Raw genomic sequence first — 15,779 nt, 5'->3', positions numbered from 1 at the left:
CGCTAAGTTTATCTCACTTTATTGCAGGCCCCTATCAAGAGATTTTCAGTTTAAACTTTCTCTCAGAATATGAAGAAAGAAAAAAATAGAAGTGTACTCTTTGCACAAACCTTATTGGCTGATAGATACTTGTAGTGTTTGCCAATGGTTCATCCATTCCTGCTGCTTCTTAAAAATTTATTTTTCTGTGGGAAATCTAGTAACAATTTAGGCAGTAGAGTTCTTGTTCTACAAATTAACAGCTTATAGACTCATCGAAGTTAACGTAGCCTTTAATAAACATGTAAGAGAAATGTGCCAGAGTTGTACACACTTGCTACATCTCACCAGGGGTAACATGCATGGGTCCTTTACTGCAAATGTCCTAGGAAAGATGCTGTCCCTGTCGTGAGCAGCTATTGCACTGTACAAGAAGGGTGTGCATTTCAGAAGTAACAATATATAAAACAACTGCTTAGATTGGTACACACTAAAGTGTCACATTAAGCAACATATACGTGGCGACGGGGGACAAATAGGAGGACAAGCTGAGATGAGGTCACACTATCATACATGTGAATGCAATATAGTGGACGCTGAAAATCTATTTGTAAGTCAGAAAATTAACATTATGTTTGGATTTTGCATTTGTGGTACTGTACAAACACACTTGAAAAACGGCTCCGAAATGTACCAGGCAAAATTAAAACTTCAGCCGGGGAGACGCAGCAATTCTCATGGAGTTGTTAGAAGAGACAGACATGACTCTTGGTCACACTGCAGTGCGGGGCAGGGAGTGTATGGAAGGGGTGGTAAAGAAACACAGGAACAGATGACAGACAGAAAGAAGAGGCTCAGACAAAACACAAAGTGTCCACACACAGGGTGAAAGAGATCGGAGCGCTCAAGCCAGGATTTAAGGGCAGAGGCCCTTGCCAATTGGTGGAGTGGGCCAGAAGGACTCCACCTAGAATAAAAGGGACAGTGACCAGCGGGTGTGTCCCTATTGTGAGGGGGCACTGTTCTGATGAAGGGAAACACACAGATATGTGTGAAGAGCTCTGAAGAGCTGTTCAGAATAAAAAAAAAAAAAAGTTTGGCAGCAGAAAGTAAAATAGAAAAAAGCAGAAGCCGACAAGTCTTGCGGCAGTGCTCCAGTGGCATGAACGAGTTTCAGAAAGGAGGGACCAGGAAGGCAAATTAATGCACTAGCAAGCAAGGATTTTTATAAGACAACCTACTAGACAAATCCAAAGCAATGGGAAGAGTCAAACTAGCAAAGTACATACAACAGTTCATCCTAACAGCGCAATCACTGTCTAGGCTTGACCTAAAAAGAAATAGATCTCACAAACGATTGTGGAGATTTGTCAAATGGGTGTAAAGATATTAATGGTGAAAAATCTGAGGAATTCCGGTCTCTTACTACCCTAACTATAAAGCGGCTACTCGGTTTTATGTGTGCGTGTGTATAAATATATATATACACATACACATTCTTTCTCTCTCTCTATATTTCTCTCTCTCTTTTTAGAGAATACAGATTTGTGTCTTTACTACTAATACCCTGAATCAGGTTGTTCTTTTTATAGTTTTACAACCTCAGTACTTAATCTTTTTATCCTTAGTGTAATTGTGCACATTGTTGTTCTGATTGAAATATGTTATATTGATATACATATAAATGCTAAAAAAATCTGTGTATTTTCTAGATTTATTTTTCTGCGTAAGTTTATTTTTATGTACAGTATAGATCTTTTACGCAATACACCTGTAACATTCACATTTTTGTACAATTTTGTATTTTTTAATTACTTATTTTCCTACGTTTTGGTGAAGAATACAATGGAAAAAAGCTGTCTATTGGTTGATACATGACTTATACACCACATCCCAGCTAATGTTTCTCATAAATCTATATGCTGTTAATCTTCTTTGTTTTTTTAAAATTACAGATTCAATTTTTTTATTCATCGTTAGAATGAGGCTGGTAATTCTTGATGACTATGAACTGGCCAGTGAGTGGGCTGCAAAGTACATCTGTAACCAAATTATACAGTTCAAGCCAGGTCCTGGAAGATATTTCACTTTAGGTTTACCTACAGGTATGTATGGGATTAAGATTGTGGAAAGCAAGTTCATTTTGTGCTGGTAGATAATTATTAATGCTTTTCATGACAATAAAGTGTACAGGGATGTGGAATTCCTATCTCCCGGGACATATTGTTTGGGTCAAGGGCAACAAGGTTTCATGTTTATTTTGTCCTTGGGACAAGTAGGCCCAACCCCTAGCATCACAAACCATTTGGTTGCCAGTTTACAAAGAAGAGAACGGTGTGCAGTGGAGGTAATATGTGTGTCCATACGTTAATGCTGTTTGAACTTGTATTTATGGTTCATTAATGAAATGCCTTAATTATTAGGGCGAGCGCTGTAAATAAACAATTTGAGGTCACACTGCACTACTGACACTGGTTCCTGTAAAAAAAAAAAAAAAAAGTGTACATATGTTTGAAATGTTTACCAATATGATGCTAAGTATAATGCTCCCATAACGCTCTCTGATCAGACGTAAATGTTTGCATAAACGTGTAAGCAAAATTGATTAATCTTTGCTTTCAAAATAAAATAATCAGAAAAAAATGTAAATATGAAAAATAACACTTTGCTACCATGAGATGTTAGGTGCTATTTCTTTGAAGCGTCATTCAGTAAAATGTGTTGATGCATGCTAGTAGGTCAAATAATATTCCTTATGGAAAATCAGTGTTACCATTTTCAACAAGATTATGGGGAGCATGAAAATAAACAAGCACTGGCAACATTTTTTGCGAGTCTTTTGATTTCGTCAGTGCGTGTCTTGTTTTGACACAGCTTTTGTAACACATTATTGTTGTGGGAGCTGCCAGGCCCTCACCATTGTAACAAACACTAGCAAATAGAAATAAATGTTTTTTGTCTCAAAAAGTACACAATTACCACCAGTGGTGTAACAAAGGCCCCACATCCCCTCCTCAGACAACACCTGCCCTGAGCTAGTCTGGAAGGGGTGCCCTCCATGTACTTTGCAGTTGGGGGGCTTCTAGTTTTGTTACCCCACTGATTGCCACATTAGTTCCTGGCAATGAACAAAACTACTTTGTGTGCCAATATGCTCCTTGTGGAAGAGCAGAATGTGATCACTCACAGTAAAGCCAGCTGATAGAGAGAGCAATAGAAGTTTAATAAAAACAAAATGTCTTTGTTAATGCCAGACCTAATTCTTAAAGAAAGTCCAAAAAGTGCACCTATGGTATTGAATTCATGGCTTTCAGGAATTCAGAAGAGCTTACAGAAGTAGTCCATGAAATCGTACTCCTAGAAAATATTTGTGAACTATATTTTAGCACAAGCAAATATACATGTGTAGATTTGCTCATGTGAAAATCTCTTGAGAGTTTACAAGTTCACTTTCCCTCCATCCACATTTTACCCAACCCTGGAAGAGCTTCTACGCCTGCCATTGTCAGGAGCAGTTTTCCAACCTTTCTCATTATAGGAAACGTTAGAGAAGAGCTGGTGAAAATCCTTAAAACATGCAAGTTAGTAGGTTTGCAGACTGAAAGACATTCCAGCCCTGGAACTATTGCTTACTGCTTACTCCAGCCCCAGTATGTAGATCTGCGGAAAGGTGGCAATATAAGGAAATTGCTATAGTAGGGATTGAAATTACAAGTATTCAAGCCCTGCTATAGTAGTAGCCCTAGTATGATCAGAGAGGTTATTTTTCACAGGGCAAGAAGCAACTAGTCCCATGGACAAGTAGATATTTATTCCACTCCCCTGAATAAAGTAATGTTTGTTGTTATCTAAGACATATTAGATGTATATTAGTGCCAAGCAATGAAATATAGCAAAACCTAGATTTTCCCATATCAAAACTGTTGACTCAACAAGTCCATTCAAATATGCATATTTACTGGGTTTGTCATGGAACTGGATAGCCAGATATTCTATATGAATCGGAAATTTGCAGAGAAATGCTTTTTCATCAAGAAAAGCAATCGAGAAAGAAAAGCTGGAGTGTGGAATTTTTCAAAATAGATATTCGTGTATAGGATGGATTGTGTCCATGTCTCGTATAAATATCCACTTGTTTCTTTTGATGCCATGCACTGAGGGAACTACTTCTGCCAGCATTCTCGTACCACAGTTTGATAAGTCAAGGTTTAAATTCTTTCAAGGCTCTGATTAGGGCACATTTCCTTTTATTTCATACACTGAACATAGCGAAGTTATAAGTCTATCAAATGTATGACTACTCGCTGACTTTGTCTATGAACGGCCTATTTTAAGGGTAGATTTTCAATCCTAGTAGAGCTCTGAATAAGCAACACCTTTTAATGCCAGAGTGTACAATTCTAAACTTAGATTCTGATGAAACGTCTTGTGAAATGCTTTGATACATTTACTTTCAAGCATTTACTAAAATCCACAAATTGCTGCTGTAAATAAACTCAGTTATTTGTGATTCAATACCTAGGTTGCCAATTTAGTAGTAACAAGACCATCCACTTTGACCTCCTCTGCTTGAGCACATTTTTTTAATTTGTGGGCAAATAAATTACTTTACCTCAGTGGGTCTCAGTTCCCTAGTTTGCTAAACCATACACTAGAATGATGTTTCTTTCACATTTGCATATAGATATACTCTTCCAGGACTTTGCAGAGTTAAAATCTTTAGCCCTGATTCTGAATGACATTTACACATGTAAGCATGACTAACATGCACCAAAGTTGGTTTTGTGCTCGCTAATGGATTTACTCACATGAATATTTTTGATCTTGCCTCTTCTCCCTCAACAGCTTATTCTTCTGACTCCCCCACCCTAACTGCTAATGTCAAGAATTATCACACAGGGACTTCACCCCTATGCTTTGTTGAGTAAAGGTGATGCCGTTTATAAATACAATAACCACTTTGTGTTGATCATCTCCAACAATCTGTTTTCTATGAACCATGCTGAAATATATCGGTAAAGTAAACTGCCAGGACCCTTTTGCACAGGATGTCGCCATTTTGCGCTCGTTCATGCTAAAGTGTTCTCATAGAATTGCCCCTCCCCCTCTCCCAGTGGAAATTAAGGCTTTATTAGAAAATTACGCTCCCAAATTGCAGGCGAAAAAAGATTAATACACACTAGCTTGAGAACCTTGGTTAACCTATGTATGCGGTTCCTCAGATCGAGGACAGAAGAGACGCACAAATACTGCAAGCTGTCCGCCAGCCACGCAGAAGCAGTAGTAAAGAATCTGAAGAAAGAATGCGTAATCAGGTCAAAGAAAACACAAGAAGAGGAATTCATGAAAACCAAGTACAAACAAACACTGAATCAACATGGAACAAAAAAGATACACAGAGGACATTGTAGCTTCAGGGTTCTGACTAAAACAGGCTAACTTAGTCTGCAAATGCTACAACACCCTTCAGAAAAGAATCCTTTGAAAATTCTGCAAGGATACAGGCTCAGACGTAACCAAGATATTATGTTGTATCTACTTTGGAATGTTTCTGCTACAGTTTCAGCCACAGTGGGTTGTTATGTAAACCACACAATGTAACGGAGAAAACAAAAACTGGCTGATTAAGGATAACAAGTTCTTGATAGTAGCCAAAGGGAGTGTGAGGACCAATAACACTTCCAGTGACCTTTTGTTCAAGGCATAGAGTAGCTGCACTTCCTACACTATCTCCAGGGATGGTGAATGACCACCTTAATGGCCAGAGCAATCTGTGAAGAGCTGGACAATTAATTACCATTTACAAAGGTAATAGAAATCAATGCCAACCATTGTCTATATGAACCTTAATCTCATGATGCTGATGGAGACATGGCTTCACAAAGTTTCCCAACTTGTTGTGGACCTTCTACCACCTGATTATTCTGTCTTATATCTGGAAAGAGTTGACAAAACTGTTGGGAGAATTCCTGTGATCTGCCATTTCTCAATACCTCGTGTTTAGTTTTGCCTCTAACTTGACCAGCAGAAGCATCATTAATCACCTCGTGTGCAAACAATTCCTTTGAGGAGCAATGCATTGACAACTGTCCTTCTCAGCTCGCGTCGACCAAGAATAGGGAGGAAGGGTGAGATGTGGCTTACTCGCCAGAGCTGCCGACCTTGTAAACAGGGGCCGAGATTTGAATCCTAACCTTGTTATGTGGCTTACCATTTGTGATTCTAGGCAAATTACTTAATCTCTCTATGCCTGAAAATGAGAAATGTGAAGTGTGAAATAGATTTGTGTAATCCCCACTTGATGTGCGTGATCTTGTAGATAACCTTCCAACTCCCCCATATAATGTACAGTGCTCTATTGCTTCTCACCTAGGTTTGCACTAAATACATACTAATACATACATATATATACTACGCACATCTTAGTTGCGGACCTCCACAAAGGAAATCCTCATGACAGCTCATCTTCCTTCTTTGCCTCCTTTCTTCTTGAAAATGATGTGACTCCATACTGTGTTAACCCACTCGCATTAAAGGCTCCAAGCTTGATCCAATTATTGTCAACTAGGATTCAGTTTTTCATGAGGATACTCAAAATTTGATGAGTCTGATTATTATGAAATCCCCTTCTCTTTGATCACTTTTGGCAAACCATAAATACAAACAGATAGTTGCATGATTACACAATTTTAAGGATGTAGGTACGAGAATTATATTGCTTCTAATCTTCTCTGGATTCATGAATATTAGGACATGAATTTAACCAGCAACTTGTATAAAGGCACTATTGGCCAATATTATTAATAACATTGTGCCACTTAGAGAAAGAAACTTTCAGGAATATGAAATCTGCATCACAGTATGCCACACATCTGGGTGAGGAAAAGACAAGAACCTACATGAGGTGTCTAAACGCTCTTCGTGTCTGGACCCTCCCGAAGGTAAGCTAGAATCAGAGGATTCTGCAAAAGCTTATCTGTGTCTCATTATATGTTAGATCCCACATTTTCTATGCCAAAAGTAAAAGTAAATAACTGTTTGAGGTTTTCAAATATGTCCACCATCCCTTTGGCTTCTGTTAGTCTGACAGACCCAGGCAAGAGGTGAAGAATGTAGTTATGTCTTTGATGCTAAATTCAAAGCCATTGAAGCATCTCTTCTGTCCCTTCCCAGCACCCAGCCCCCTCTAGTCACGTACAGAAAAGCTCCAAACAGCTTGTGTAGTTTTAAAAGGATTGAATAGCGAACTTAGTTGTACAATCTCCAAAGCTTAATCATCTACTCATGTCTCAGTCCTGCTACTATCTAACTTGGCCAGAAATCAGTGCTCCCGTGTAGTTTAAAGTTAGGTCTGTTTACAATCCCTCTGAAGAAAAATAAATCTGCTGACCAGTTACCTCTGTGACATCAACAGTTTCTGTGCTATCACAGGCGACCTTTCTTAGGTGAATTACTAGAAAATTGTGTCAATATCCAACTGAAACAGTTTGCAAACACAGTCTCCTCCTTTCAGTCCTGTTTCAGAGCTAGCTGCAGTACTGAAACAACCATCCTTCAAATCATTGATGATACTATATGCATCCTAGATGAAGGTGACTCTTACCTGCTGGTGTTACTTGAACTTTAAACTGCCTTTGACACACATGACATCCTTCTTCACACATTTAAGGAACATATGGGCTTGGAACATAAAGTTCTAAATTCGTTCACATCTTATCTCTTGAACCTATCTCATGTGATTCTGTTTGGCAATGCTTACTCTAATTCTGCTCCTGTACCTCACTTCTCCCTCACCCTAAGCAGGGGTCTGTTTTTGCTCCTGCACTTTTTAATCTCTATGTGAACGGCTTGGTGGTCTTATCAGAGAATTACACCTCTTGTATTACCAGTATTGCTGATGACACTCAGCTCTGCCTTAAGGTCTCATTTACTCAAGATGTTTCAATCCTCGTTGACATCAAATCCTAGAAGACTGTGCATCACATTAATGTAATGCCAATAAAACTGAGCTTGAGCTCTTTGTTATTTTATCTAAATCAGATGCCACTCCAGTTAAAAAATGGTATGCTTTAACCAGAATCTTAGACTGTACTTTTCCATTATTGACGAAGTCTGAGATCCCCAGGTTTCACTCTTGATACAACCTTTATGATCATACCAACACCTTAGTCAGCAGCACTAAGCATCAACTTCGTAATAACCAAAACAAAAAAGGAATCCCAACTAAATACAATCCGAAGAAAAATAAACCTGAGGTGTATTTTACAAAGTAAATGCATAGGAATGAATGCCCTATAACCACATATTGTTTATTATTTAGTGTTTTTACCCTCCCCCCTCATTTTCGGGTGAACACTCCTACTGCTGAAAGACGAAAGTAATGATGATTGTGTTAATTTATCATACTCTGATATCAGGTTGTTTTGCACATAGCTGATGTCTCATGCAAATACAACTTTACTTCTGCTTTAGCATTTCATAGACAATGCACATTTATTGAGTAGATTGTGCATTATGCTTTGTCTGCCTGTCTTCTCTTTACAGGAAGCACACCAATGGGGAGCTACAGGAAGCTTATAGAATATCATAAGAGGGGAGACCTTTCCTTCAAATATGTAAAGACTTTCAACATGGATGAATATGTGGGTAGGTTGTTTTGTTATCATTTCACTTATTTCCAGAGCGCACACCCTCTAACAAAAATAGGCAAGACTGATTTGGAGTAGTGTTTCTCATGATAAACGTTTGCAGGTTGAAACATAACAAGTAAGCCACATATTTCAAATGAAATCAATGGGCATATAAGGGCTTATTTAAAGAATTGTTTATAGCAGGGTTCTTTTTCTTACAATAAATGCCAAATGTGATTTTTGAGAAAAATAATGTATGCAGAGGAGATCAAAATTATTTAAAGGCGTCATAGAATTTGTTTTACAAAAAATAATGTATAACCTTGCTTGTTTATTTTACCGCATACATACCCGGATCGCAAAGCGGCTGCTCCATGTCATGTGCTACACTTCTAGCCAGTCCTGGCAATTAAACCTAAAATCTTTGAGCACACCCTTAAAGGGTAATATGGGAAACTAAAAACTCCAAAAGGCAATGCATTGCACTGTTGGTTAAAATACCAGGACTGGCTAAAAGTGTTTCGGAGGAAATGGGAGCACTTGACAACTTTAAACATATTTAACAGTTAAAGCATTAGGTTATCCTTTTAATAAATACTAATTATTGTTTTGCATGATTGCCATTGTGCTGTTAGCAGCACAGTCTCCACATAAGCGTCCAGTTTGATGCTTAATCAGACGTGAGTGTTATTTGGAGAGCCCCCACTTCCCTCACTTTGACATCTACTCCCAGCTATTACCAGACTAAGATGTTACTGAAGGCATTTACAAAGTGGCACACCGCCATTCTGTTTTCCCTTAACTAATGCAGCACTGTTTTCAGCATGTTTGTCTATGTTCCCCAAGGGCATACTAAATGCTCCACTTGGCCATAGTCAGGTGATCTCTGTCCAATTCACTCTTTCTGGGGGGCACCCCGACAATTCGAGGAAATTGACCTAATATGCTACCCATTTTCCCTAGCTCCTTTTCTCCACCTTCGTCGTTCGTTCAACACCCGTTTGGCTTTTCCCACAAACTCTACCATGCCTTCCAGCGGGGAAAATGACCAGCCAAGGTGAAAAAAGTGCAAGAACTGTTAATTTTTTGTATATTTTCTATCATGAAGATATGAATACATCAGATGACAATTTAAGACCCCGTGGAAGGTTAGGTACTATTTTAATTCCATCACTCTCCTATTGCCATGTAATACTAATGAAAACAGCCACTGAAAATTGCTCAATAAGCTGGTAAACTAAAGCTCTTTTTAATGCTTTATACATTTGCACACGCTGCATTGTTAGAAAGCGCAGAAAACTTGGATCTGACTCTAGCCGTTATCTGCAGATTGCAGCAGTCATCTTGCCCTTGGCTTTGTTTAGAAAGCATACTCATATGTTTGTCCCCCTCAAATGCACACCACTCCCTGGAAGACAGTCTTGACACACACTCTTTTCCACCTCTAAGGGCGAGAAACACATTAGGGAGTTCCCTTTAACACAGCTTCTCTAAATTTATTTTTCAACTCATGTCTGTAAAATCCTACTTGGATGATTCCCAAACTTTTCATGGAGAAATAGGAAGTGACACATTTGGTTCCTTTTATCCATCATGGTCACCTCTGCAGTCAGTAATGTAACTTTGTTGTTTATATATCATTCGTTTTTCCTCCAGTTAGTGTTCTGTCATGATCTGTCAAGGAGACATTGGTTGTATCCCCATGATATTCATAAGTTAAGCAACACAGTGGCTATAGGATGAGTCACCCTCGCCTTGTCACATCTGCCAGCTTTCATGAGGGGAAGAAGGTGCAACCATTGTCTCTGGCTATTAACAGGCTTTACCAGCAATTCTGCTGACATCATTCAACTAGTCCCACCTAAGGTTGCGGAATCAAAACCTGCCTTTTGCTCATATACTCCAGAGTATTTTTTTTTCTTTTAGTGATTTCAACAACATCAGCTTAACTTACAGCTTCAGATAAGGTCCATCCCCCAACAAGGAGCATTCCATAGTAGGTAATGTCGTCATTTGCTTTAAATAGCAACCAGACACTATGAACAATATTTAAATCCAACATATAATAACAGTGTACACCAGCATTTCCATTTCCCCATCATTCAATCACGCATCTGCCAACTCCACTTCCTGTTCCACTTCAGGATCCTCCATTTTATGCTGCATGCACACCTCCCCCATGTCGCATGACCCCCTTGGCTCGTCCCACTGTATACCAGGCCTTGGTGAACCCACACTCTGCCCGTATTCATTTTGCAACAAACAGTTTGCTTGTGTATTCTTCTAACCAGGAATATACTCCACCTTGTACCTGCCTGTGTTCTTGTAGTCTTTCTGCTAATCTCACTAGCTCAGCTGAACCTTTTCCTGCTCCTCCTGGCGTCAATACCGTGACCAAAGGCTTGTGATCAGTACAAAGTACAAATCCCAAACCCCACAGATATGTACGGAAGAATTCCACAGTTCAGGCTGCTGCTAACGCCTCCTGTCCTATCACAGAATAATGTTGTTCAGTTTTCTGCTAAGGGTTGGGAAGTAAAGCTACAGATTTTTCTTCTCCATTGTGCACTTGAGACATAATAGCTCCAATCCCAGTGGCAGCCACAGTTAAGATTGTATTCAATGTAGTGTCGAAAGGCCCCAAGATACCAGCATTGCATATTTCTTTACTGACACCATCAAAGGTGTCATGCTGTTCTTTTTGCCAATCAAAATTACAACTTTCCAACAAACAACCTCGAAAAAATTCAGTCGTCTCAGCAAATTTGTTGACACATTTAGAATATTATTCCACAAGACCCATGAAGGAACAAATTGGTCTTTGTCTTGTGGAATAGTGTTCTAAATTTGTCAACAAATTTTCCGGATCAGTTTAATGCACCATCAGTCAGGCTGTAAGGTGTAGATTTTTTGGGGCTTGCAGTTTTCAGTAGATGGTCCTTGTTAAGTTTAGTACTACTTGTTAGGGCTATGGAAATCCATTGAATTTCTGTTAACTGTGCATACATTGCACTAGCATCTCTGAGGGACTGCCTAGAACAAAGGTGTGCAACAGATGTTAATGTTAATTATATTTGTACAGCACAAACGAAATGCCCACCCAGAGGGTCTTTCGGCGCTAAGCATTCTATATCAGGAAAGCATTACCAGAAGGAATTAAAAGAAACAGGTTTTAAGAAACTCCTTGAGGCAATCAAAATCCGAGCAGGATCGTATGTGCAAAGGTAGCTTGTTCCATTGATTGGGAGCCAGATAAGAAAAAGATCTACCCCTTATCTGGCAATACAAAATCGACTGAGATTAATTAAATAATGTCCACTGTATCTAAGATTGTGCGTGGTTGCATAAAACTGTTACTTCTACTGTAGATAAAGCAGACCATTTCTGAAAAGGGGCTTGTGTACAAGGCAAAGAAGTTCACATAGGGAGCGTTTTTTTATCAGAAGCCAGTGCAAGAGTTTCAGTGTGGGCCCTGATGGAGAGCAGAATGGCAAATTGCAAATCAGGTGGGCAGCGGTATTGTGTACCACTTGAAGCTTGGCTAAAGAAGCTTAATTTTCTGAAATCATGCGGGCGTTTCAATAGTCTAGGCGACTTATAATAAGTGCCTAAGTGATGGATTTACTGGCGTGGAACGGCAGCCATTGAAAGGCTATTCTGAGCAGACGCATAATTCCTGAACTTGACAAAAAAATGAAATTTACTTGTTCTTTCATAGAGAAAGCATCATCTATCAGTATGCTCAGATTTCGTACTACTTTTTTGGGGTGGGGGCTGGGCCCAATTCTGGCAGCCATCAGTCATCAGACCAAAAGGAAGAACCTTTTCCATAGCAAGATTTCAGTCTTTCCTGTATTAAGTTGAAGGCAATTGGATGACATCCATAGGGCTATTTTTCCATGTAATTCCTGAAACTGATCTTCATGGATTCTGGATTTTTCCCCATTGTAATATAAGTTGCATGTCGTCCTCGTTTGAGATGACTTCGAACCCACTAGCTCTTATTGCTTGAGCTGGGTAGGTCACATACATATCATTAAGAGTGGGGCTCAAAGATGAGCCGGCAGTACCCCCTGTCCAGAGTCATAATTCGAGAATTAAAATGATCTAGAAGCACCAAATGGGTCCAGTCTCTTACGTTTTTTAGCCATCCCAGTGCTTTTTTGCTGACACCAATCTACTCCAGTCTTTAGGCTAGAATGGTGTAAAAGATGGTCTCAGATGCCGCTGATAAATCTTGTAGTACTAGCATGGCTGGGTGGCCTTCATCCAGAGTCTAATGGCATCCAAGACGTTCATCAGTGCAGTTTCTGTACTATGGGACATCCTGAAACCAGACTGGGAAGGATCTAACAGAGTGGTTTTCCAATAATGACATTAACTGTTTATTAGCTGCAGTCTTCAAAATTTTCCCGACAAAAGGAAGAAGTGATATTTGTCTGTAATTAGTAAGGGCTAAAGGATCTGCTGTGGGTTTCCTTAAAATGGGCTTCACATGCACTGTTTTCCATGTTGTAGAAATTGTTTCATTATTCAGGGAGTGATTAAACAGGTCCGTGATGGTGGGAAGAAGTGCTGGAGCTAGTCACCATAATGTACAGAGGAGCAGGTTCCTCAGGAGAGCCTGATTTAATCTGCATCAAAAGATTCCAGAAGAATGGGATGATTAGACGATAAAGAGGCTGGAGAGACCAGTGTTTGTCTTGTGTGACCATTGGACAAAGTGTTGTAAAGTTTTGAGGTTTTTTTCTTTAAATGATTGTCAAGCTCATCATAAAGAGACTGAGATGCTGGGATAGATAAAGGACATGATGAAGGCTTGGTAAACTTGTTTGAAAATTGAAATAATTTCTTTGTGGAGTTTCAGGCGTTGTTAATTCTATCCACTATATGGGATTTCCTAGTTATTTTGATGTTTCTTTGATAAGTACCTATGGCTGCTTTGGTTTTAGTGATAAACCACTTTTGTTCCGCCTTCCTGCAGACAGCTTCTTCTTCCCTTAGGGATTCTGAAAGCCAGGGGGACATGGCTTTCTGAGTTTTGGGGTGGCTACGTTTTTCAGGAACAGTAACGTCCAATGCCTGGCTAAATGCAACCTCAAAATCCTTCTGGGCAAGATTAATATCCACATAAGCAGATGGAGAGGTAGAGCTAAAATGTGGAGCGAAGGACTGAAGTAACCTCTTTCTCCATGGTCTGGCTTTTCTAGGTACTACCGTACCAAGGTCCAAAGATACTCCCACACAGAGATGAAATTGATAGAAAAATGGTCTGTCCACATCTGAGGAGTGGGGCATTCAACTTTTAAGTTGGAAGAATTTGTGAATATGAGATCTAGTGTATGCCCAGCTATATTTGTTGGGTCTGATACTTTTTGATAGAGGCCTAAGGAATTATCCGGGTCAGAGACCAGCTCTGCATGATAGTTAAATTCCCGTATTAGCATGAATTTATCTGAAGCCAAAATATGTGGTGACAAATGTGCAATTGGTTTATTACTGAAATCCTTTTTGGGACCTGGAGGGTGGTATGCTAGGCACCCTTGCAGATTACCTTTGATAGGTTATCCATTTTGAAAATACACAGCTCTCCCCAATGTGTTAAAAGCTAGTCCAATAGAGACCACTTGTTTGGACTCCATATCTTAGACTATATTCTGGGGGAAAGCAATCAATATAGATGGATGTGCTGATGGATGGAGCCATGTTCTGATATAAAAAAGAGATCTGCTTTTACAGAGGTCAGAATGTCCCAAAGTTCCAACTCATGTCTGGGGATAGAACCGCCACTGCAGTAAATACCATGTAGGTGGGTGTTTGCCAGATTTTGAGATGTCGGTGATGCTGTTTCTACAACCTGGGGAGGGCTGCCTATATTGTACTCTGACTGACAGGTATTTTTATTACTAGGAAGCTCAGTTCTTTCCTGGAGAGTAGAGAGTGAACATGTAAAATTTCAGGTTCTACAGATATTGGGGTCCTTATGTTCTAACAACAGGAACGAAGTACACAATGTGCTGGGAGTTCTAGAAAGAATCACATTTTCTCTAAACCTTTAAGAGATACGATAGTATATGATAATATAGGCAAAGTATTACTATTTTGAGAAAAAAGGGGCAGCATTTCTGGTGGCTTTTTGTTTGGACTCCATATCTTAGACTATATTCTGGGGGAAAGCAATCAATATAGATGGATGTGCTGATGGATGGAGCCATGTTCGGATATAAAAAAGATAACTGCTTTTACAGAGGTCAGAATGTCCCAAAGTTCCAAGTCATGTCTGGGGATAGAACCGCCACTGCAGTAAATACCATGTAGGTGGGTGTTTGCCAGATTTTGAGATGTCAGTGATGCTGTTTCTACAACCTGGGGAGGGCTGCCTATATTGTACTCTGACTGACCGGTATTTTTATTACTAGGAAGCTCAGATCTTTCCTGGAGAGTAGAGAGTGAACATGTAAAATTTCCGGTTCTACAGACATTGGGGTCCTTATGTTCTAACAACAGGAACGAAGTACACAATGTGCTGGGAGTTCTAGAAAGAATCACATTTTCTCTAAACCTTTAAGAGATACGATAGTATATGATAATATAGGCAAAGTATTACCATTTTGAGAAAAAAGGGGCAGCATTTCTGGTGGCTTTTGGGCACGGACAGACGCAGCTTGGCTTACCTTTGGCGCGCCGGCTGTGTGCCCACTGCGCGCACTGGCGCCAGGTCTTCTCTTAAGTAGGCCTCAGCTCTAGGGACCGAAGGGAAGGCTATGGAAGACTGACTGCCGACTGCCCTGTAAAATCTAACCAAGCTGCAAACTGTGTGGACTGTTTCCCTCCGTTCAGTCGACACAAGCTGTGACGGATCCGGGACGCAGCAAAGTGAAAATTACAAACGAGGACACTAGAGAGCAATGTGGGAAGAGAAACATTATAGCAGCAGTCTGTGCAATCAGTGAATAAAGTGCCTTCGTGATAAATTGGTTTTCAACCTCAGTTATGCTGACATTAACACACTACTAAACAAAACAAGGTCCTAGATGGCCAGATTCATGCCAGAATATCAGATAATCCACCCCTTTAGAATAATGTGCATATTATGCATCCAATAACTCACTTGCATTGTTAGTAGTTGTATTGAACATTTGGCATCGATCCAGCCCCCTGGCCGTAAAT

General features: G+C 39.7%; 1 protein-coding gene across 1 annotated transcript in view; it reads left to right on the top strand.

Moving 5' to 3' along the window:
- GNPDA2 (glucosamine-6-phosphate deaminase 2) overlaps positions 1 to 15,779 on the top strand; it is a 68,713-nt gene that overhangs the window by 14,122 nt on the left and 38,812 nt on the right. The window contains exons 2-3 of the mRNA XM_069201749.1: positions 1,935 to 2,084; positions 8,524 to 8,625. Of these exons, the coding sequence (XP_069057850.1) occupies positions 1,961 to 2,084; positions 8,524 to 8,625 (226 nt within the window). The 5' untranslated portion in view covers positions 1,935 to 1,960. The remainder of the gene's footprint in view (positions 1 to 1,934; positions 2,085 to 8,523; positions 8,626 to 15,779) is intronic.

Source organism: Pleurodeles waltl, chromosome 1_2 (assembly GCF_031143425.1).
Source record: "Pleurodeles waltl isolate 20211129_DDA chromosome 1_2, aPleWal1.hap1.20221129, whole genome shotgun sequence".
NCBI classification, from domain to species: Eukaryota; Metazoa; Chordata; class Amphibia; order Caudata; family Salamandridae; genus Pleurodeles; species Pleurodeles waltl.
This window is presented reverse-complemented; position numbering and strand designations above follow the sequence as displayed.